General features: G+C 50.3%; 1 protein-coding gene across 1 annotated transcript in view; it reads left to right on the forward strand.

The window, feature by feature from the left end:
• The window catches only part of LOC144138744 (putative cytochrome P450 49a1), a 69060-nt gene extending 58351 nt beyond the window's left edge, over positions 1 to 10709 (forward strand). The window contains exons 7-9 of the mRNA XM_077671160.1: positions 6036 to 6114; positions 9668 to 9910; positions 10468 to 10709. Of these exons, the coding sequence (XP_077527286.1) occupies positions 6036 to 6114; positions 9668 to 9910; positions 10468 to 10581 (436 nt within the window). The 3' untranslated portion in view covers positions 10582 to 10709. The remainder of the gene's footprint in view (positions 1 to 6035; positions 6115 to 9667; positions 9911 to 10467) is intronic.
• The last annotated feature ends 5742 nt before the right edge of the window (positions 10710 to 16451 follow it).

The following is a 16451-nucleotide window of genomic DNA, read 5'->3' on the forward strand; positions in this document are numbered from 1 at the left end:
GCCGTGACCGAGAAGCCTGCATTAGGGAGTTTAGTGATCATCAGCCATCTTTCTAGGACGCAAATTAAAAAGAAAACTATTAAAAATTTACCTGCCCTTCCTTAAGAAAGTTTACAGAAACACGGAAGCTAAAAGAATTCAGGGAAGCTTGCACTTACGCGAAGACTTGAATGACGAAGCTTTTGTAGGTGAGCGTTGCCGGACACATAGGGAAGTTTCAGCATCATTGTTTTAATTGCACAGTTGCGGTGCTAGTAATCGACCTCATATGCATGGAAGAGGTGGTGGTCTTCTTCGCAGCGAGTGGGGAATGCAAAGTCATCCTAAGCATTGCAGACTGTTGCCACCTCTTCGTCATCGACATGAGACAGCGGTGGCGAGATCTGCAAGTCATCTCGGGAAGGAGTAGCACACGCGTAGGTACGTCTTCAATGATCCATAATGACATCTAAAGAATGCGGTGGCCGCGGTTACCTCTCGCAGGGAGGGTGTTCTTTCATCGTTAGCATTAGCACTGGAGTTGTTTTTTTTACATGTTCTTCGGAAGAGCTCGATACCATAGGCGTTTTTCCGATTCAGCGTCTACGGATGCAACGAGATGAAAGATCCCACTGCTGATCTTCCCTCTCGGTGGACCTTTCATGTCTTTGGATATTCAGGCTCGATTAAATCTTCTGTCTCGGGGGGCCTTTCGTGTCGTTGGATATTCCTACAAGACAAACTTCTGTCTCTGTGGATCTCTAGTCTCGGTGCACATTCAGGCTCGATTGGACCTTCCGTCTCGGTAAATCTTTCATCTCGCTCATCACCTGACCGATGGTATCTTCCGACTCGGTGGATCGTCCGTCTCGTTGGACATTCAGGGGACAAGCGCGTTTCATAGCACGAGGCGTTCTATAGCGTGAGCCTATCTTTTGTCGGTAAGACTAATGGCCTCCGCGGAAAAATCTCGCTTTATTTTTCTTCCTGGAAGGCAACGGAAAACTACGCGCCTCAAGTTAACCTGGGGTGACTTGCCAATCCGGCATGCTAATTGTGTGTAGTTTCTCGGCTATAAGCTATTCTAGAGGCAGGCCGTGGAGTCCCTTGTCAAGTCGTTAGTTACGCGGCTTATATGTATTTCGACGAATTGCTGGAACCGACTGGGGGAGCCACCCGTTATCTATGCTTCGGCTCCACTTGGCGCTCATCTTGAGTCGGGTTCTTTACCAACTGCCTGTTTTGTCTCTGTCGGAGACCCATTATGCACGCCTGGAAGCTCTGCACCGACAGGGCATTACGATATCCGTAGGAGTACCCCAGGCCTCGGCAAGCAAAAAAGGTCCTTGAGAAGTCCCATTGCTTGATGGCATCTCAGCGGCTGCTCCTGCAGCACATCCAGCTGGGGGAGTCCGATGCCGGAAAGCCATTGCTGAGACATTAAACGGGCCCTAAATAGGCTCTTGAAGGTCGCCATTTCAATCGCGCAATCGCTACAGTACCCCTTCACGACAATGTATACCAAATATTACACCTCTGCGTAAAGCAGGGGCCTCGCAAACACGCAACAAAGATGCTTTCTTTCTTCCTTGCTCACCTACCGCTTCCTTGCCGCCGCACTGCCGCGCTCTGACGTGCGACAGACCGCTTGTGACGCACCAGTGTGACGCACGAAGCTCTCAACAGCACGGCTGCGCTATTGGTGGGCCCCATTGCATGCTGTAGCCAATCGGCGTTCCCGGCTGTGGGGGAAAGGCGGTTGTGCGCAGCTCTCCTGCACCGGCGGCGCGGCGTATTCGTCCTGCACCGGTGGCACGGACGAATGTAGAACGTCGCCATCCGTTACACGAGCTTAGCTGAGTTTGTAGATATAGCGCGTCGTTTACAAGGTATGAATAACGCTGAAAAACACGGAGCATCTCTGCGGGCACAAACGCCCGCTACACGCGCGACCGCGGCAAGCATCTGCCTGCACGGTCGACAAGCTGTGCGCTATATGCATCATACGGCATACACCGCAGCAGCTAAAACTTGTCACCGCCCGCCAGAGCGGGACTATTGCTGAAAATCAGTTTGCCAATACGTGAAAGGGGGTGACAGTGCTGTGAAAAATTGCGCGGGGGATCGTCGTCGTCGCGGCCTCGCAAATCAGTGTCTGGATAACTGCGGCGATGCTAAGCCTTTTCCAGAACTTGGTGGGACGAGTTCACCGCGACCGCGCCGCATGTCAAAACGCTAGCGAGCCGCTATAGTCGTCGTTGGCAATCTTCAATTATTGTCGTTAGCGAGCATGTTCAATTTGGTAGCCCCCTATCTTGCCTTCAAAAGCTCGTTTCCGCTCGTTTCCGCCGACGCGTGGCACGGCCAGAGCGAGGAGCCGTTCGATGCGGGCCGGCCACCGACCAACCCCTCTGAGCGGTATACTCGGTTACAACTTAAAGGGGCACTGACACAAAATTTTGAAGGCGAGATAACTTCGGAGATAGATTGGTGGGAACACATATACATCATATGCAAAATATCAGCGACGAATACAGCATAGAGCATATTTAAAATCAATTTTAAAGTGTGCGAAACGCAACCGAGCAGCCAGCAGAGGACCACGCGCATTCGACATCCCGAGGATATTGTGTAAATAAACAACATCCAAACACCTCACGAGTTTGTGTTTGCCGCTTCCGCACTGCCGGCGTTTTTCGCCGGTTCGCCCGGCTCGCCGCTCCAATCGGAGGGCCGGAGGGCGGAGCTTCTGCTCTCGAGAACGAACGACCCGATCGTTGGCGGCGGAGGCGCCGTGATTTCGTCAGCTCACCGGGCAGCTGGCCGCGACAAAATTTCTACAGCGATTCCAGGCACTCTGTTTCTATTACTGTTTATTACCATTGGATGCGAAAACGCGCCGGAGGCACGAAAAGCCCACTGAGCTAGCCGCACGGTCGCTGTGCAGGCGGCGGCCACGGCCGCGAAGTGGCCCAGTCGGGCGTAGGTAGCTCGAATGATAATTTGTTACCGCTGTACGAAATTGTCCCCAAGTCCCGACCATGGTGGCTTACATGAGAAAGGAGTTAATGATGTGATGGCGGGTTGCATTAAAAATTGTCATCTGCACCGCTTACGAGAGCGGCACTCGAATATCCGCCGCAGTGCTAAGCCGAACACATCTGTAGGCGGACCTGTAGGCAGACTGGCCGGCTGCTCCCAGAGCGCGTCTTGCCACCCACCGTCTCGAGCGTCGCGCGTCGTTCTTTAGCCGCGGTAGCATTTGCACTCGCAGCACCTGCGTCACATCCACGGTCGCTTTTTAATTAAGCGCCTCGCGAGATCAGTACGTCGAGGCATTCGCAGAAACTGCCGTCGATGCGGATTCGACAGTGCTACGGCGGCTTTGCTCTGTGATATCCCTCCGACAATCACGTGGTCAGCTTTGTTCACACAAAATCCATCGTTTCGCGGCACTCGCTGAAACCGAAACTGCGACTGGCCGCATTGAAAATGTCTCTAATTAAACAACCGTCGCACGCTGAAGCAAATAAGGTTTCTACAGGTTATAAGTAGGTCACTAACTACTTATCGCAACAAAAAAAAAACAAGATGCAAAATTTTTGCCTCAGTGCCCCTGTAAGAACGGCACCGGAAGTTGCCCTTGCGCCTCATCACCGCAACCGGCTGTTCCTCCGCTCGGCGCAAAGAGTGCGTTACTGCGAATATTTGTGGAAGCACAAAATAAAAGAACCCCCCAAAACAAAACAAGTAAACTTAATGTTCTTGGGATTTTAAAATTTCAATGATAGATACATTACCCCACCTAACGTGTATCAAAACGTAAAAATATCAAAACGTAAAAATAATAACGTAAACGTAATGTCGAAACGTAAAAATAAAACCCGGTGCAAAAATGACAAAACAGAACCTTATTAAGGAGAAATAACAAAGTTCAGTTTACTTTTTATGGCTTACGTGTTGTATTTTACACACGTATGCATTATTCACTAGCTTTGAAATTACGGACCATTAGCGAATAGTGGCCTTTTTGCTTCGCGCATTGTATTTTTGTCCCCGCATTTTCCACCATCTCAATCTCCAACATGGACCGTCTTGGCCGTCGTCTGCTAAACAAGAAGCGTGACGTACCACCGACCGGAGCCAATGGCTGCGCGCTTCTCGAACCAACCCTGTTTCTCTAAGTGGTCTTGCGCCTGGTCGGTGACGTTTCCGCTTCCAGTGCTTTGGAAGCGCGGTGAAAGAGGAAATGCGCCAGGCCTTGTTGCGGGCCCTTTTTAATGAACGATAACTCGGCTAATACTGAACGCTTTTAAACCATTTTTGCGGCAGGACATTCTTTGGATAGTACTACAACGATGGCGCACGTAAAATCGCAAACTTTGGGGCCCTGTTTAGGGCCCCTTTATGGGGGGAATCTCGCCCACATGTGGCACCCAACACTTTGAGCGTACTCTATTCGCAATGGCGGAAAAATCAACATCACCTGGTACCGCCATGGTCTTTGGAGAGTTTGGAGTGTCAGCTAGCCATCCCGGGCATTCGCTCGAAGAGATTTACACCAGTGGCGGAAGCGAGATAATAGCGCTTTGAGCACATCAACCGGTTGTACGGAGATTGTGTTCACGTGTTTACGGACCGATCTGTTTACGAAAAATTGAATACCAGCGCAGCGGCCTTTGTGATTCCCGGCACGAACGTTTCCTGGGTGGCCCGCATTGACCATTTTACATCAAAAACAACGCCGGACTGCATAGCGAGTGAGGCAACCTTTAAAAAGATCAAATTTCTTCGGATGCGGTGCGCGGTAATTGTTACGGATTCCAAGTCAGCCCTACAACCTTCGCAGCTCGGATTTACCGCAGATAAAACTTGCCAACGCTGTCTACGTCTCCTTCAGCACCTAAATGAAAACGGAGTTACCGTTCGCCTCCAGTGGGTTCCTTCCCATGTCGGAGTGGTTCGAAACGAAGCTGCGAACAAGTTGGACCGTGAAGCGTCATCTTGAACTCGTTTTCGGAAAGTGGCTCCAGACGAACGGCGACTTTCAAAAACCATTATTACAAAGCACTTCAGATCTCTTTGTCGACCACAACACCAACCTTGTGTTACCAAAGGAATGAAGAGGACAGAGGCATCCTTACTGTTCCGCATCCGGACAAAGTCACAGCGGACACCGGGGTGACTTCAAAAGCTCAACCTTACGTCCTCACCTCTGTGGGCAACGTGTTGTGTAACAGGTGACATCGGACATTTCCTCATGGACTGCCGAGAGCATGCGACGGAGCGGCTAGCTTTGCTTAAAGAGCTTCGAAGGAGAGCTGCTCCGCATGCCTCTTTGGATGATATCATTTTTCCTACAGGCCATTGGATCACACGCCTTCAAGGAACACACGCCTCAGGGGCACACGCCTCAGTGACTCCTGGTGATTTCCCCTGTATAGCGGCAGAAAGGTGCTGACCAAGTGACTTCTGGTGATTTCCCGCGCCTCGCGGCAAGAAGGTGCTGATCGAGGGGCAATTGCCGGCATACCAGGCAAGGCTAGATCCTTCCATTAATAAACATTCTCACCACCGCCCTCATGCGCAGTCTGAGAGGTGGCTCCTATGGAACCCCTCCATAGCATGAGGCGTTCCTCAGTGAGAGCCTGACTAGGCTGTAGCGAGGGGTGGTGGTCACGCTAGTTCATCGGAGATGGAGAGAAAGAAACAACGCAGCCGAATAAGCCAATAGTTTATAAGATAAATTCACCATCATCGTCAACCTTCGCATTGCGATTCGGCATGAACGAAGCCTTTCGAAAGCGTTAAAGAGGATCGCGAAGCACAGTGTCCCAAATTGCGAGGTTACACAGCCCGTCAACTAAGCGAGGCGGAAGCAAGGTATCTCGTGCGTTCCGCTGGACACTCAAGGTTTTACATTCCCAAACTCTGAACTGCTTATTATAGAAATATTTGCAATGAGGTTGATTAGGATACGAAGAACACTTACGCGTATTACAGAGAGCCAGTACTTGCGTATATTTTGTCACAACAAATTTCCGAATTGCATTCAGGTTCCATCCGGTGATACCAGGAGTCAACCGAAAAATAAGTCACGACGTCGTGATGTCCGGGTACAAGGTTCCTGCCGAAGTAAGTTCACAGTGATTGCTTCCTCGCAAAGTTCTTTCTAAGCCTTCAGGGAGAACGTCGGTTGTTTTCGGCTATTACTGCCCTGACACGACCTGCTTCCGCCGTATACCGCTTGTTTTACCAATCGCAGACTGAAGGTTTTGTCCAGGATGCACCAAATGATTCTAACCTATGTCCTTCCACTTGGCTCTAGTAATTTTATCGAAACGCTGTAAGAACAGGTTACGCACTGGGAGCTGTAAACTGCGTGTGTCTTCGGGAAAACGTCAACAAACAAAATTTGGGGACGTTGTGAGGTAGGTGTACAGTGGTCAGTGAAAAAGTACAAAAAAGTGCAAGAAAAGTACAAGAAAAAGTACAAGAAAAAGTACACCGCATCTAAAAAAGGTGCGAATAAGGCATTCATTTTTTTTGGTACACCCCGAACAAATACACCCTTCAGCAAGGTAAGTGTTTGGGATTGAGTTTGGAGACTCGTTTAAAGAAAAAAACAACAATCTGGATAGCCCAAACAAGGCAGAAAAACACACCACCTGAGCGTTGACTGCCAACTAAGGTATTTATTGCGAAGACGACAATATAAGCACAAAATTAAGACCCGCCGCAGCGGCTCAGTGGCTGCGGCGGCTTCGACAGAGCTCGGCGCACTTCAGCGGCCCGGGCCGGGAGATAGGACATCTCTTTTCCGCGCGCGTCGCTTGGGCCCCGTGAGCCCGTATCCCGCATGCACCTCGCCAGACCACCCAGACTGGGCGCGCGCGCTTCCGCTCGCTCCCCCACGGCCGGGCTGGAGCGGAGGCTTGACAATTTCATGAATTTTACGAGTTAGTGCCGTCGCCGACTGCGCGGCCGCGCGCCCATGCGTCAGAAAAGTCGGAGTATACACGCTCCTTAATGCTGTTGATCCCAAGGACGCGGGTTGGATTCCCGGCCGGGCGGCCGCTTTTCTGATGTACGTGAAAAGCGAGAACGCCCATGTGTTCGAGATTTCGGCGCACGGTAAAGATCCCCAGGTGGCCACAATTAATCCGGAGCCGCCCATTACGGCGCCCCTGATCGCCTGTGTAGCCAGGCACGTTAAACCTCATAATCAATCAATCCACAAAAATTAAGGAAGAGAGAGTGAGAGAACTAGCAACGGCTGAGTGTTGCGAGACACGTAATGAGACAGTCAGGCAAAATTGGTGGGCCCGATCAGTCTGCGTGCACTGAAAGGTACAAAGTGCTTTTTTCGGAGATAAGGCAATGCGTTAGCAAGGGTCGCGACAGTTACCAGGCGACAAGATTTTAGTCATCAAAGACTCTGATTTCGGTGTCAAAAAGTATTTCAGATGGGCTGAGTGACGCAAGAAGCACCTTCCTCGCAAATGGCGTAGGCTTCGAATATATCTCAACTGCCGTGGTGTGACGGTCTACAAGGGTCGTGGTGTCATCTCTCCATGACTCCGGCCTGTACAAAGCTCTGTGAACGTTAGGCTTAACTTTTCTGCTGTGCGTGTGCTGTGTGTGCGTTCCTACGTCTGTCAGTTTTTGCTTGCTTATCAGCGTTTGTTAGTGCTTGCGTGCGTTTTAAGTGCGGAGCACCTTAGGGGCCCGCCTTGTCGTCGTAGCTCGTCCAGGGTCACGTGATCTAGGCACCCCAGTCACGTGACGTCACGCACCAAAACAGAGGCTTCGAAACGGTCACCGCAACCCCTGGGCCGGATCGAACCGGGCTCCCTCGCGTAACGAAGCCGGTGTCAATCCGATTGCGCTACAGACGCACAACGCTACTCATATGCAAATAATTGAGGGAGATGTTTGCGCTGCGCCGTTGCCACGGAGGCTGCCATTGCTAGGCCGCTAATGAGTACACAATGGTTTAGAATAATAAAAAAATCATGAATTAATGCATTAATTACCCAAAATTAGTGTGAACTCAATGCAGTGCCTCTTTTAGGCCTGTTCAAGGGCTGTGCCTCTGTTTATTAGATGAGACGCTCAGAGCATCTCTTGTCGGCGGCCCTGTCCTTCCTGCGTGCGCCCGTTGTTGTCCGCAGCCACTCTCCCGCTCTCCTCTCCGATAGCGAACACTCTCTCGCGAGGGGCATTGGATTGGATTCGATTGGCTTGGCTGGCTTTGGCTTGGATTGGATTGGATTAAAGTGGATTGTGTTGGATTCTGTTGCGTCATAGCCGCGGAAGACCCCCTGGCGCCGGCGCGTGCCCAGGTGAGAGCGTGTGCGGCCCAGCGCGCTCTTACTCCGCCGGCGGGCGGCGCTGCGCGCGGTGCTGCGCATGTGCAGTGCTCTCTCTCTCCGCGGTTTCCTTTCCTTCGGGCACGCTGCGCATATATAGTGCCTAGAATATAACCGGTGTGCCGCTCTCCGGCGGCCTTTCGGTCGACGGTTGCTCTCCGTTGCGCTTGAACCCCCTCAGCGTCGCATCACACCAGGGTTCCCGCGAGGGGAGGTGGGCGTAATTTTTGACTACTTTCGGTATCACCGCCCGCCTGATATGTACGGAAACTATTCAAGAGAGGGCACCACAAGCCCCTCTGGCGAATCACTTCGCCGCACTTGACAGCTTTCCCGTTAGTGGAACATTTTATTAGTGTGTGTTAATTCTTTCGCTCATTTTCGCCCTTATCATGTTCATATGGAGTCGGAAACCAAGCTTGCTCCTCATCCTCATCATTAAAGGCATCCCTCATCCTCCTTTGGTGGTGTCCCTGTGACGCTACATCCGTGTGGCCTGTGTAAGAAAATCAAACAAGACGGTTGTCTCGTGTAAGGATAAATAAGTGGCATGTTACGCCACATGTTGATTGCAATTAAGGGGCGGTGTATAAAATACCCTTGTCGAGTGGCCACACCTACATTGATGCTAATGGGCGCGATATGAATGATCGCCTTCGGGAGCAGGCAAATTCCCTGCGGTCATTTTTACGTACAAACCTGGGGATACATTGTAAGACATGCCAGTCACCCATTCTGGACAACTGCGCAATGCTGAATCGTTGCAGACACCCCCGCAAGAGAAATATTCGATGCCTATTCCGTTTGCATGGAAGGGGCTTCTTGCGTCAGAAACTCATCTTTAGCCCTTCTTTAGCCTAAATGCTTTTTCTTTGATAACTGTTTCGACCTTTGCTGATGCATGGCCGGATCTTCTACAAACTATTTGTACCTTGTGGTGCATGCACGCTGATTGGGCATGTCATTTTGCCGGTTTGACGCCCAGCACGGCTCACAACACTCGTTCATTGTTAGTCCTGCCTTTCTTAAAAAATATAAGGATCCCGAAGATGCACCTGGACTATGAGGCGCGCCGTAGTGGAGGGCTCCGGATTAATTTTCACCAACTGGCGATGTTTAACGTGGGTCGAAGTCTCGACCCACCAATGTTTTTGGTTTTTCGCGCCATCTAAAAAGTGGCCACAATGGCCATGACCGAACCCACGTCCCTTGGCTCAGCAGCACAACTCTTTAGCCGCTGAGCCACCGCGGTAGTTTTACGTGTCCACTCCGCAATTAGTGTCAAGTAGCTACGACCTCCTGCCATTCTTGCGCAGACTCTGATGAGGACGGAGCCGTTCGTGGCTGGCAGGCTGGAGGAGAACTTCACGCGGGCTCCTGAGTTCCTTCCCGAGCGCTGGCTGCGACGGAGCGATCACGACCAGAGCGAAGGTGGCAATGGTGGCGGCTCAGAGGCGTGGACCCTGCACCCCTTCGCCTCCCTGCCCTTCAGCATCGGGCCACGCATGTGCATCGGACGGAGGATCGCCGAGATGGAACTCTGTACGCTCGTAGCAAAGGTAGGCCAAACTAAGTACAGGCAGCACGTGGAAACTTGTTGCATTAGTGCCGTTCTCGGACCATAGCATTCGGCCGTCGCTGCAACACGGGCTAGCAGGTTCTTGTTGTCTTTTCTACGCGAATGTAGCTTGGACAAAATTATTTGAAGGATTTACCTTAATCTAGCTCCTGTGCGTGAGTAAAGTTGGAGTTTGTGCATCTTTTAGTGTTTCTGTGCGCTTGGTATGCGTCTTCGTGTGGTGTTGATGTGATCATGTGCTTCGGGTTCTTACGCCTATTCATTGCCATACGGAGTAGCAAGCCAAGCTCGGTGTTGGGCTGTTCTCTATATCATTAAAGTTATCTAACTCTCTCCCTGTTAATACTGTACCTTTTTTGCGAGGCAGCTAACTGTTGGTGGTGACTAGACGCAAATACAGTTATCACTCTGAATGGCCGACGGCGGCAATGCAAAAGGACTTGTTTAGCATGTACGAACCGAAGACATGGGGGATAGATTAAACTTGAGATGGGAGGCTGTGTTTAAGCTTGTTTTAAATGTTCCTTTTGTGCGCAGGTGTTGAGAAAATTCAAAGTCGAAAATCCCTATGGTGACATCGGATTCAGCGCCGAGTTCACAGCGAAGCCTGCAAGACCTGCAAGGTTCCGTTTTGTTGAGTTAAAAAACTAAAAGCCTGTTTCATCGCTAAATGCATATACCAGCCATACTTTCGCACAACCATGCCCGCGATTTCTTAGTCGCACCTACGTGACACTTAAAAAAGGTCGAACTTTCAAAAGCACACTTCTCCAACTTGAAGAAAAAAATGTCTGACGCTGAACAACGCAGTCGCCTACATCTTAGAGAGAACATCACTGTCGCCCAGGTACCCAGAAACATGCATTCGATCCACAACAAAGATCTACGCACGGCAAGAGTTCAAGCTCTTCGAACTGCATGCGGAAAACGGCCTGACGGTAGGTACGCAGACGCATCACTATACACCGGTCGATCAACCGATGCCATCTTCATAGTCAATAATCAGGGACTGGAGCTGCTAGTTTCTGCTTCTATACCTACCCAGGACATCGTCGACACCGCCGAAGAAGCTGCCATTGCCCTTGCAGCAAAGAACATGTAAAGAACTGGCAAAGAACATGTAACCATCATATCAGACTCCCAGACAGCGTGTGGAAACTTCCAAATTGGACGCATTTCATCACCAGCAGAGGACATTCTACCGGCCCACCCTGATTTAACCGAGATTTTAATCATATGGACACCGGCTCATTCATAACTGGAAGAAAATGAGGCTGCTCATGCAGCAACCCGAGCTCATACACACTGGGCGCCTCCTTCTGGGATGCCAGCCAGTCCTTCCATGAGCCCAACACGAGAAATAATCACTAGAAGGTACAGTGAAATCCTGGCCCACTACCGCTTGTGGCAAAGAAGCTTTCCGGCTCCACATCTCAACATGTCTCGCGAAGACACGGTCATCTACAGACAGCTACAAACTATCACATTTCCACAAGGTACATTACTGCACTCAATGCATCCGACATTGTCCGCATACACTTGTAAATTCTGTATATAGCCATGAGCTCTCTTTCACATGGTATGGGAGTGCCTCCACACACCGTCCCTTGACCTAAATCCAAATCCCTCATTTGAGCAGTGGGAGGGTCGGTTGACCAGCTCCAACGCGGATCACCAACAACACCTGGTATACCGGGTGAGACAGGCCGCCAAGACCCAGCGCTTCCTGGACTAAGGAGGTCCCCCACCTGGCGGTCAACCCAACAACATTGACTGCTGAATTAAATGTTTATGCCTCCCCCTGACGTGTTCATCTTTCCGGTAAATCTAACTAAAACTGTGAAGCTATAGACTTGTGGAAGCAAAAGGCGTAATGGGAAAATTTAGGTGCTGTTCCGGTCTGGCGCTGATTGCCATCTTGCTGAGTGTGCGACGGTGAAATAAAGAAAGACGAGAACCAGGAGGTGTTCGATCAGGTAACGCAGGTGTCGGTCTCTTCGCTGTCTCTACATTTCTCTGTCTCTACATGGGGGTTCACACTACGTTCCCATTCGTGCTCCGATAAATAAAACAACATAACGGCAACACAATGGAACCTACACGGAACCCCCATGATGCTTCGCATCCTCCTCATGGTTCCCCACGGGAAGTTGTGTAATTTTTTTCCGCTCGTTTTCGTTATGTGCCCATTACTCCCAACCGCAACAGAGCACCACTACCAGTACGCTCCGATAATGATCGCCCCCACCTGGCGGGCTTTATTTTCGTGCTCCCCATCTTCTTCGGGAATCGCAATTAAGGCCCACTGGTGAACGCTGATTTGGCCGTATTCGTAGAGCGTGGTGTGGACGAGCACGTTTAGCCGAGTCTCGATGTTGGAACTCTCTACACAGCTGGAATTCTTGTACCAACAGAACTAACACGGAATGGTTTATGGCGCAACCGTCGACGCCGGAGTTTCGAGGCTTCAGATATCAAGAGATTTGCTGCGGATCCCTGTAGACAGCTTCCTCGATGCATGAGCACAACAAAACAATGCTAAATCATCAAGTCTTTACATAGGATACCAATGTCCAAACTGCACCAGAAACGTCAAATAGCAAACTTCGTGGTGGGATTCCCCGGAGTAGTAACACCTTTGCTTTATATTCTTTCTGGTTCTTCAAGGTGCCAGATGGTGGTGAAAAACATTTACTACAGCAAAGAGAAATGTTAGGCCCATATTGGGGCGGCACATACTAGGCGGAGTCCCTACTCCGGGACCCTACTTGCCGAAGCCGCCAAACTGGATCTCTGGACAAATGCCTTCTGCATCTGAAGGTTTAGGCAAAGAAGTAGGGCCGCCTCCTAGCCCTCTCGGTTAACGTTGGGGCCGGTTTCGCCACATCTTTTCATGAAACGACTGACGCAGTGATAACTTCGAAAGCGAAACGAAGAAAGGCCCCTTCCTCGCGCTTGAATGGTCGAGTTGTGCTTATGTCCAAGAAAACTAGCACCTAGTTGCGCTATACGGGAGCTTTCAATTGAAGGTTCACTTCATACGCACAAGGGCGTCTTATTATAGAAAATGAGCCACTGGAAATGAAATACGATCGAAGGCCTCATGACGGCCGTGTAGCGCAGTTGTTACGGGGCTAAAACATCCAAAACAAACATTATAATAAGCATGAGATGGCATATGTAAGCAAAAATAGACAGTAGTTTTGACATCCAAAATTAAAATTCCAACAATACCAACAAAAAATCACGCCATATCCACGGAATGAATGATGATAAGTGGGGCGAAGCTCGAGAGGGGGAGATCATCGGTAACCGTAACTATCCCGTGAAAGTTCGCCCATTACATCATTAAGAAAGACGTAAGACTGTGTGCGTACATTGTTCAGATCAACTTTTATTTTCGGAGTCAATGCTCCCAGGCCCAGACTTGGTGAAAGACCCCGCGCCTTTGAGGACTACCCCGCACCTCCACCACAATTTGTCACGTAGGATGGGACACAACGGTAAAGAAAGAACTTTTATTTAGGGCGAACTTGTGCCCGAACCAGACGAGAGAAAACGAGCAAAGGTCGTTGCGTCTCGTTCGATCTCCGAGAACGACTGCCTGCGTTCGTGGCGTGATCTCTTGCGTGATCTCCCCCTCGCAGTGCACGTGCGCTCGCGCCTCCGTTGGCGAACACAGACAAGCTCGCGCTCCCGGTGCCGAGTTCGCGCTGCCGGTTGCAGCCGGTTCTTGCGCGTGCAACGCGGCCCACTTTGCGACATCTCCGAAAGCATGCGGCGGTCACGTACCACGAGACACAAGGGATGGACAGACCCATGGCTTTAGGAGCTTCGCCCCTAAAAATTGACATCAACAGAAACCATGACAAAGTGTAGATGCCCGAAAATGTTGTCCAATGCTAATCATGTCAGGCATACACCGCCCCATTCACCGTTTACCTCGCCTGTTCTTGTGGTCGGTACAAGTTTTGGTCTCAATGCCTTTATTGACGGCCATTCGAGAAATAATTCTTACACGCCGAAGCTGCACGTGGGTAGGAAGCACGCGGCAGTATATCACTGTGAGATAATTAAGACCACCTGGGGATTTTTAACGTGCGCCCAAGTCTCAACAAAATTTCGCTTTCGTCTCCGTGCGAAATAGAACGAATGGCCGCGTATCTGCTCTCTTGGCTGGGTTCCTGCCGCCCCTGTCACGTAACTGCCTGTTCTCTCTCCCTCACCCACCTCTAACGGCTATTCCTCTCATCTCTTGCTCCTCCGATAATAAATGCAATGAAAGTTTGTGAGTTGAATTCAGTTTTTATCGTCCGCACTGCTGGTGCACCAGCTGCTGCTGTCTTTTCATCCTGTGGTGCTTGGGGCGCCGTATCGAGCTCGAGGCTCGAGCGCGAGCCCTTTTTGTATTTTTGCCAAGAGATTGTTTTTAACGCTCTTTTTATTTGCTGTCGCAAAAATCGGCCCACATCTCTTTGCATTAAAAGAACACTGGTAGTATCAAATATATATTTATGCTTTGCCTCAGTATGGTTAATATATTTTTGCTAAATACTGTTGGCAAGCATGAAATGTTGTACCAGATTTAGTATTTTCGAAGTGTTTTGCCTATACAAATATCTCGTTGAAGAATGATTTTAACTTTTGGCAGGGCAGCTGAATGGAGGGACAGACAGACAGACAGACAGACAGACAGAAAGACAGACAGACAGACAGACAGACAGACAGACAGACAGACAGACAGACAGACAGACAGACAGACAGACAGACAGACAGACAGACAGACAGACAGACAGATCGACAAAAATTATTGTTTTTAAGTAGCCCAGCAAATACAATCGTCTTCAAAAGAGGGACCACCGCGGCCGGGATGAAAACGGCGTCGTGCTCAGCAGAGGATTCGCCACGGGGTCATCGGGGACAATACGCATGATTGCAAGCAGCTAGCTGTTATGGCCAGGGTTCTAGGCTGTAGTGCACGCCTCCAAGAACAGCCACGACTCATGGGCACTTAATGCAATGGCAAGCTGCGAAATTTCCTCGCTGTGCAAATAGTACCAGGCTTCTTGCGATGTATCCGAGGCCGCTGCACGTACAGACTGGCACTAGTTTGAACGCTGGAAAACCTCAGTGCTGGATTTATCGAATGTTGTTGTACCACAGCAATAAAATGTAACAAGGTTCAGGAATTTGGCTGCAGATCTGACCCCAAATAGAGGTTTAGTTCTCAAGGCACTTCAATGCGAAAGCCGTAAGTTGATGGCAAAATTCTAATACTAAATTAATTTTCAGATGGCGTCGCAACTGGAGTGGTCTCATGACAGATAGAAATTAAAAGAGAAACACGAGTTTTCTTTTTGATCGGTGTTTATTAAATCTCGCCACAGTACATCAGGCAACTGCATAAGCCATGGATAAACCATTCATGGTGTTTCGAATCGACTGTGTGTGCGTGTGCTGCGTGCTGCCCGAGCTTTGACAGCGCGCCGAGATGCTTTCCCACGTGGATTCGATGATAGGAGGCGAGGACCACCTGCTTCGATCAAATGACCTCGAAAATGCGACGTTGGCAGTTCCCCTTCGAACAGCAGTTGCCGGGGTCGGCAGTTGATTCGTCGCCACCTACTCGGCAAGAGTGCGTTAGATTCTGGCGTCCGTTAAACCCATCCTTTCTCTCCCTCTCTCTCTTTCCTGCACAGCTTTCAGTGGTTACTAACACGGGACCTGTGGAACTGTTTTTTTTTTGTATCTGTACTTTTTTTCCTGCCGTGCACAAAGCGCTAAACACTGCGTACAGTTGGCACATTTTGTGTGTAAATTCTCGCCCTTCGGTGAGCGAAGTAAGATCCCACCGCAGGCTCGAGTGAGAATGTTGCTCTGCCCGTTCGACTGCCATGCTGGAGGCTTGCCAGCTGGCTGCTGTTCCTGTGTCATCGCTACTCTCGCACACCCATGCGTTAAACCGTTACGTTTGCCATCGCCTCCTGTAATTTTTTAATGCCAAACGCGTCAGCCCCGAGCGGACGAGCAAGCCCGTTCCTTCTACTCCTGCCCCTGTCCTCCAATTGCTAGCCGTCACAGTGCTTTGGTTTAATCGGGATGACGCGTGGCGGAAAGCGGCAACGTTGGGAAACGTGCTTCCCCACAGCGATGATTCTTCTGTCGCTGTCCAGAGTGCCGCTATTTGGACAATCTCTTACATCGGTTGCCTTTGCAACCAGGCACAAGCCGCCTTCGAATTCAGTTATAGTCGTGTTAGGGTGTACTAAACTTCTTGTACACTCTAGTAGTGTGATCCCTGTTTAATGTCACTGGAAGCAGGAAAGTACCGCCATCCTTTCCTCTAAGCCGCCGCGCCAATCCGCGCTGTTATTGACACGTATGGGTCACGTGGGCGCTGGCAACCACTTTCGGTCCAGCTGCTGTGTTGTCCCCGTGTGCGGCGGCTGGGATCCCGCGGCAATCGGATTCCATCACCGCTTTTATCGCATTTCAGGGTACAGCGCATTTCATGGCAAAGC

Source organism: Haemaphysalis longicornis, unplaced genomic scaffold, assembly GCF_048455015.1.
Source record: "Haemaphysalis longicornis isolate Haplotype H1 unplaced genomic scaffold, Haemaphysalis longicornis Haplotype H1 scaffold_5, whole genome shotgun sequence".
NCBI classification, from domain to species: Eukaryota; Metazoa; Arthropoda; class Arachnida; order Ixodida; family Ixodidae; genus Haemaphysalis; species Haemaphysalis longicornis.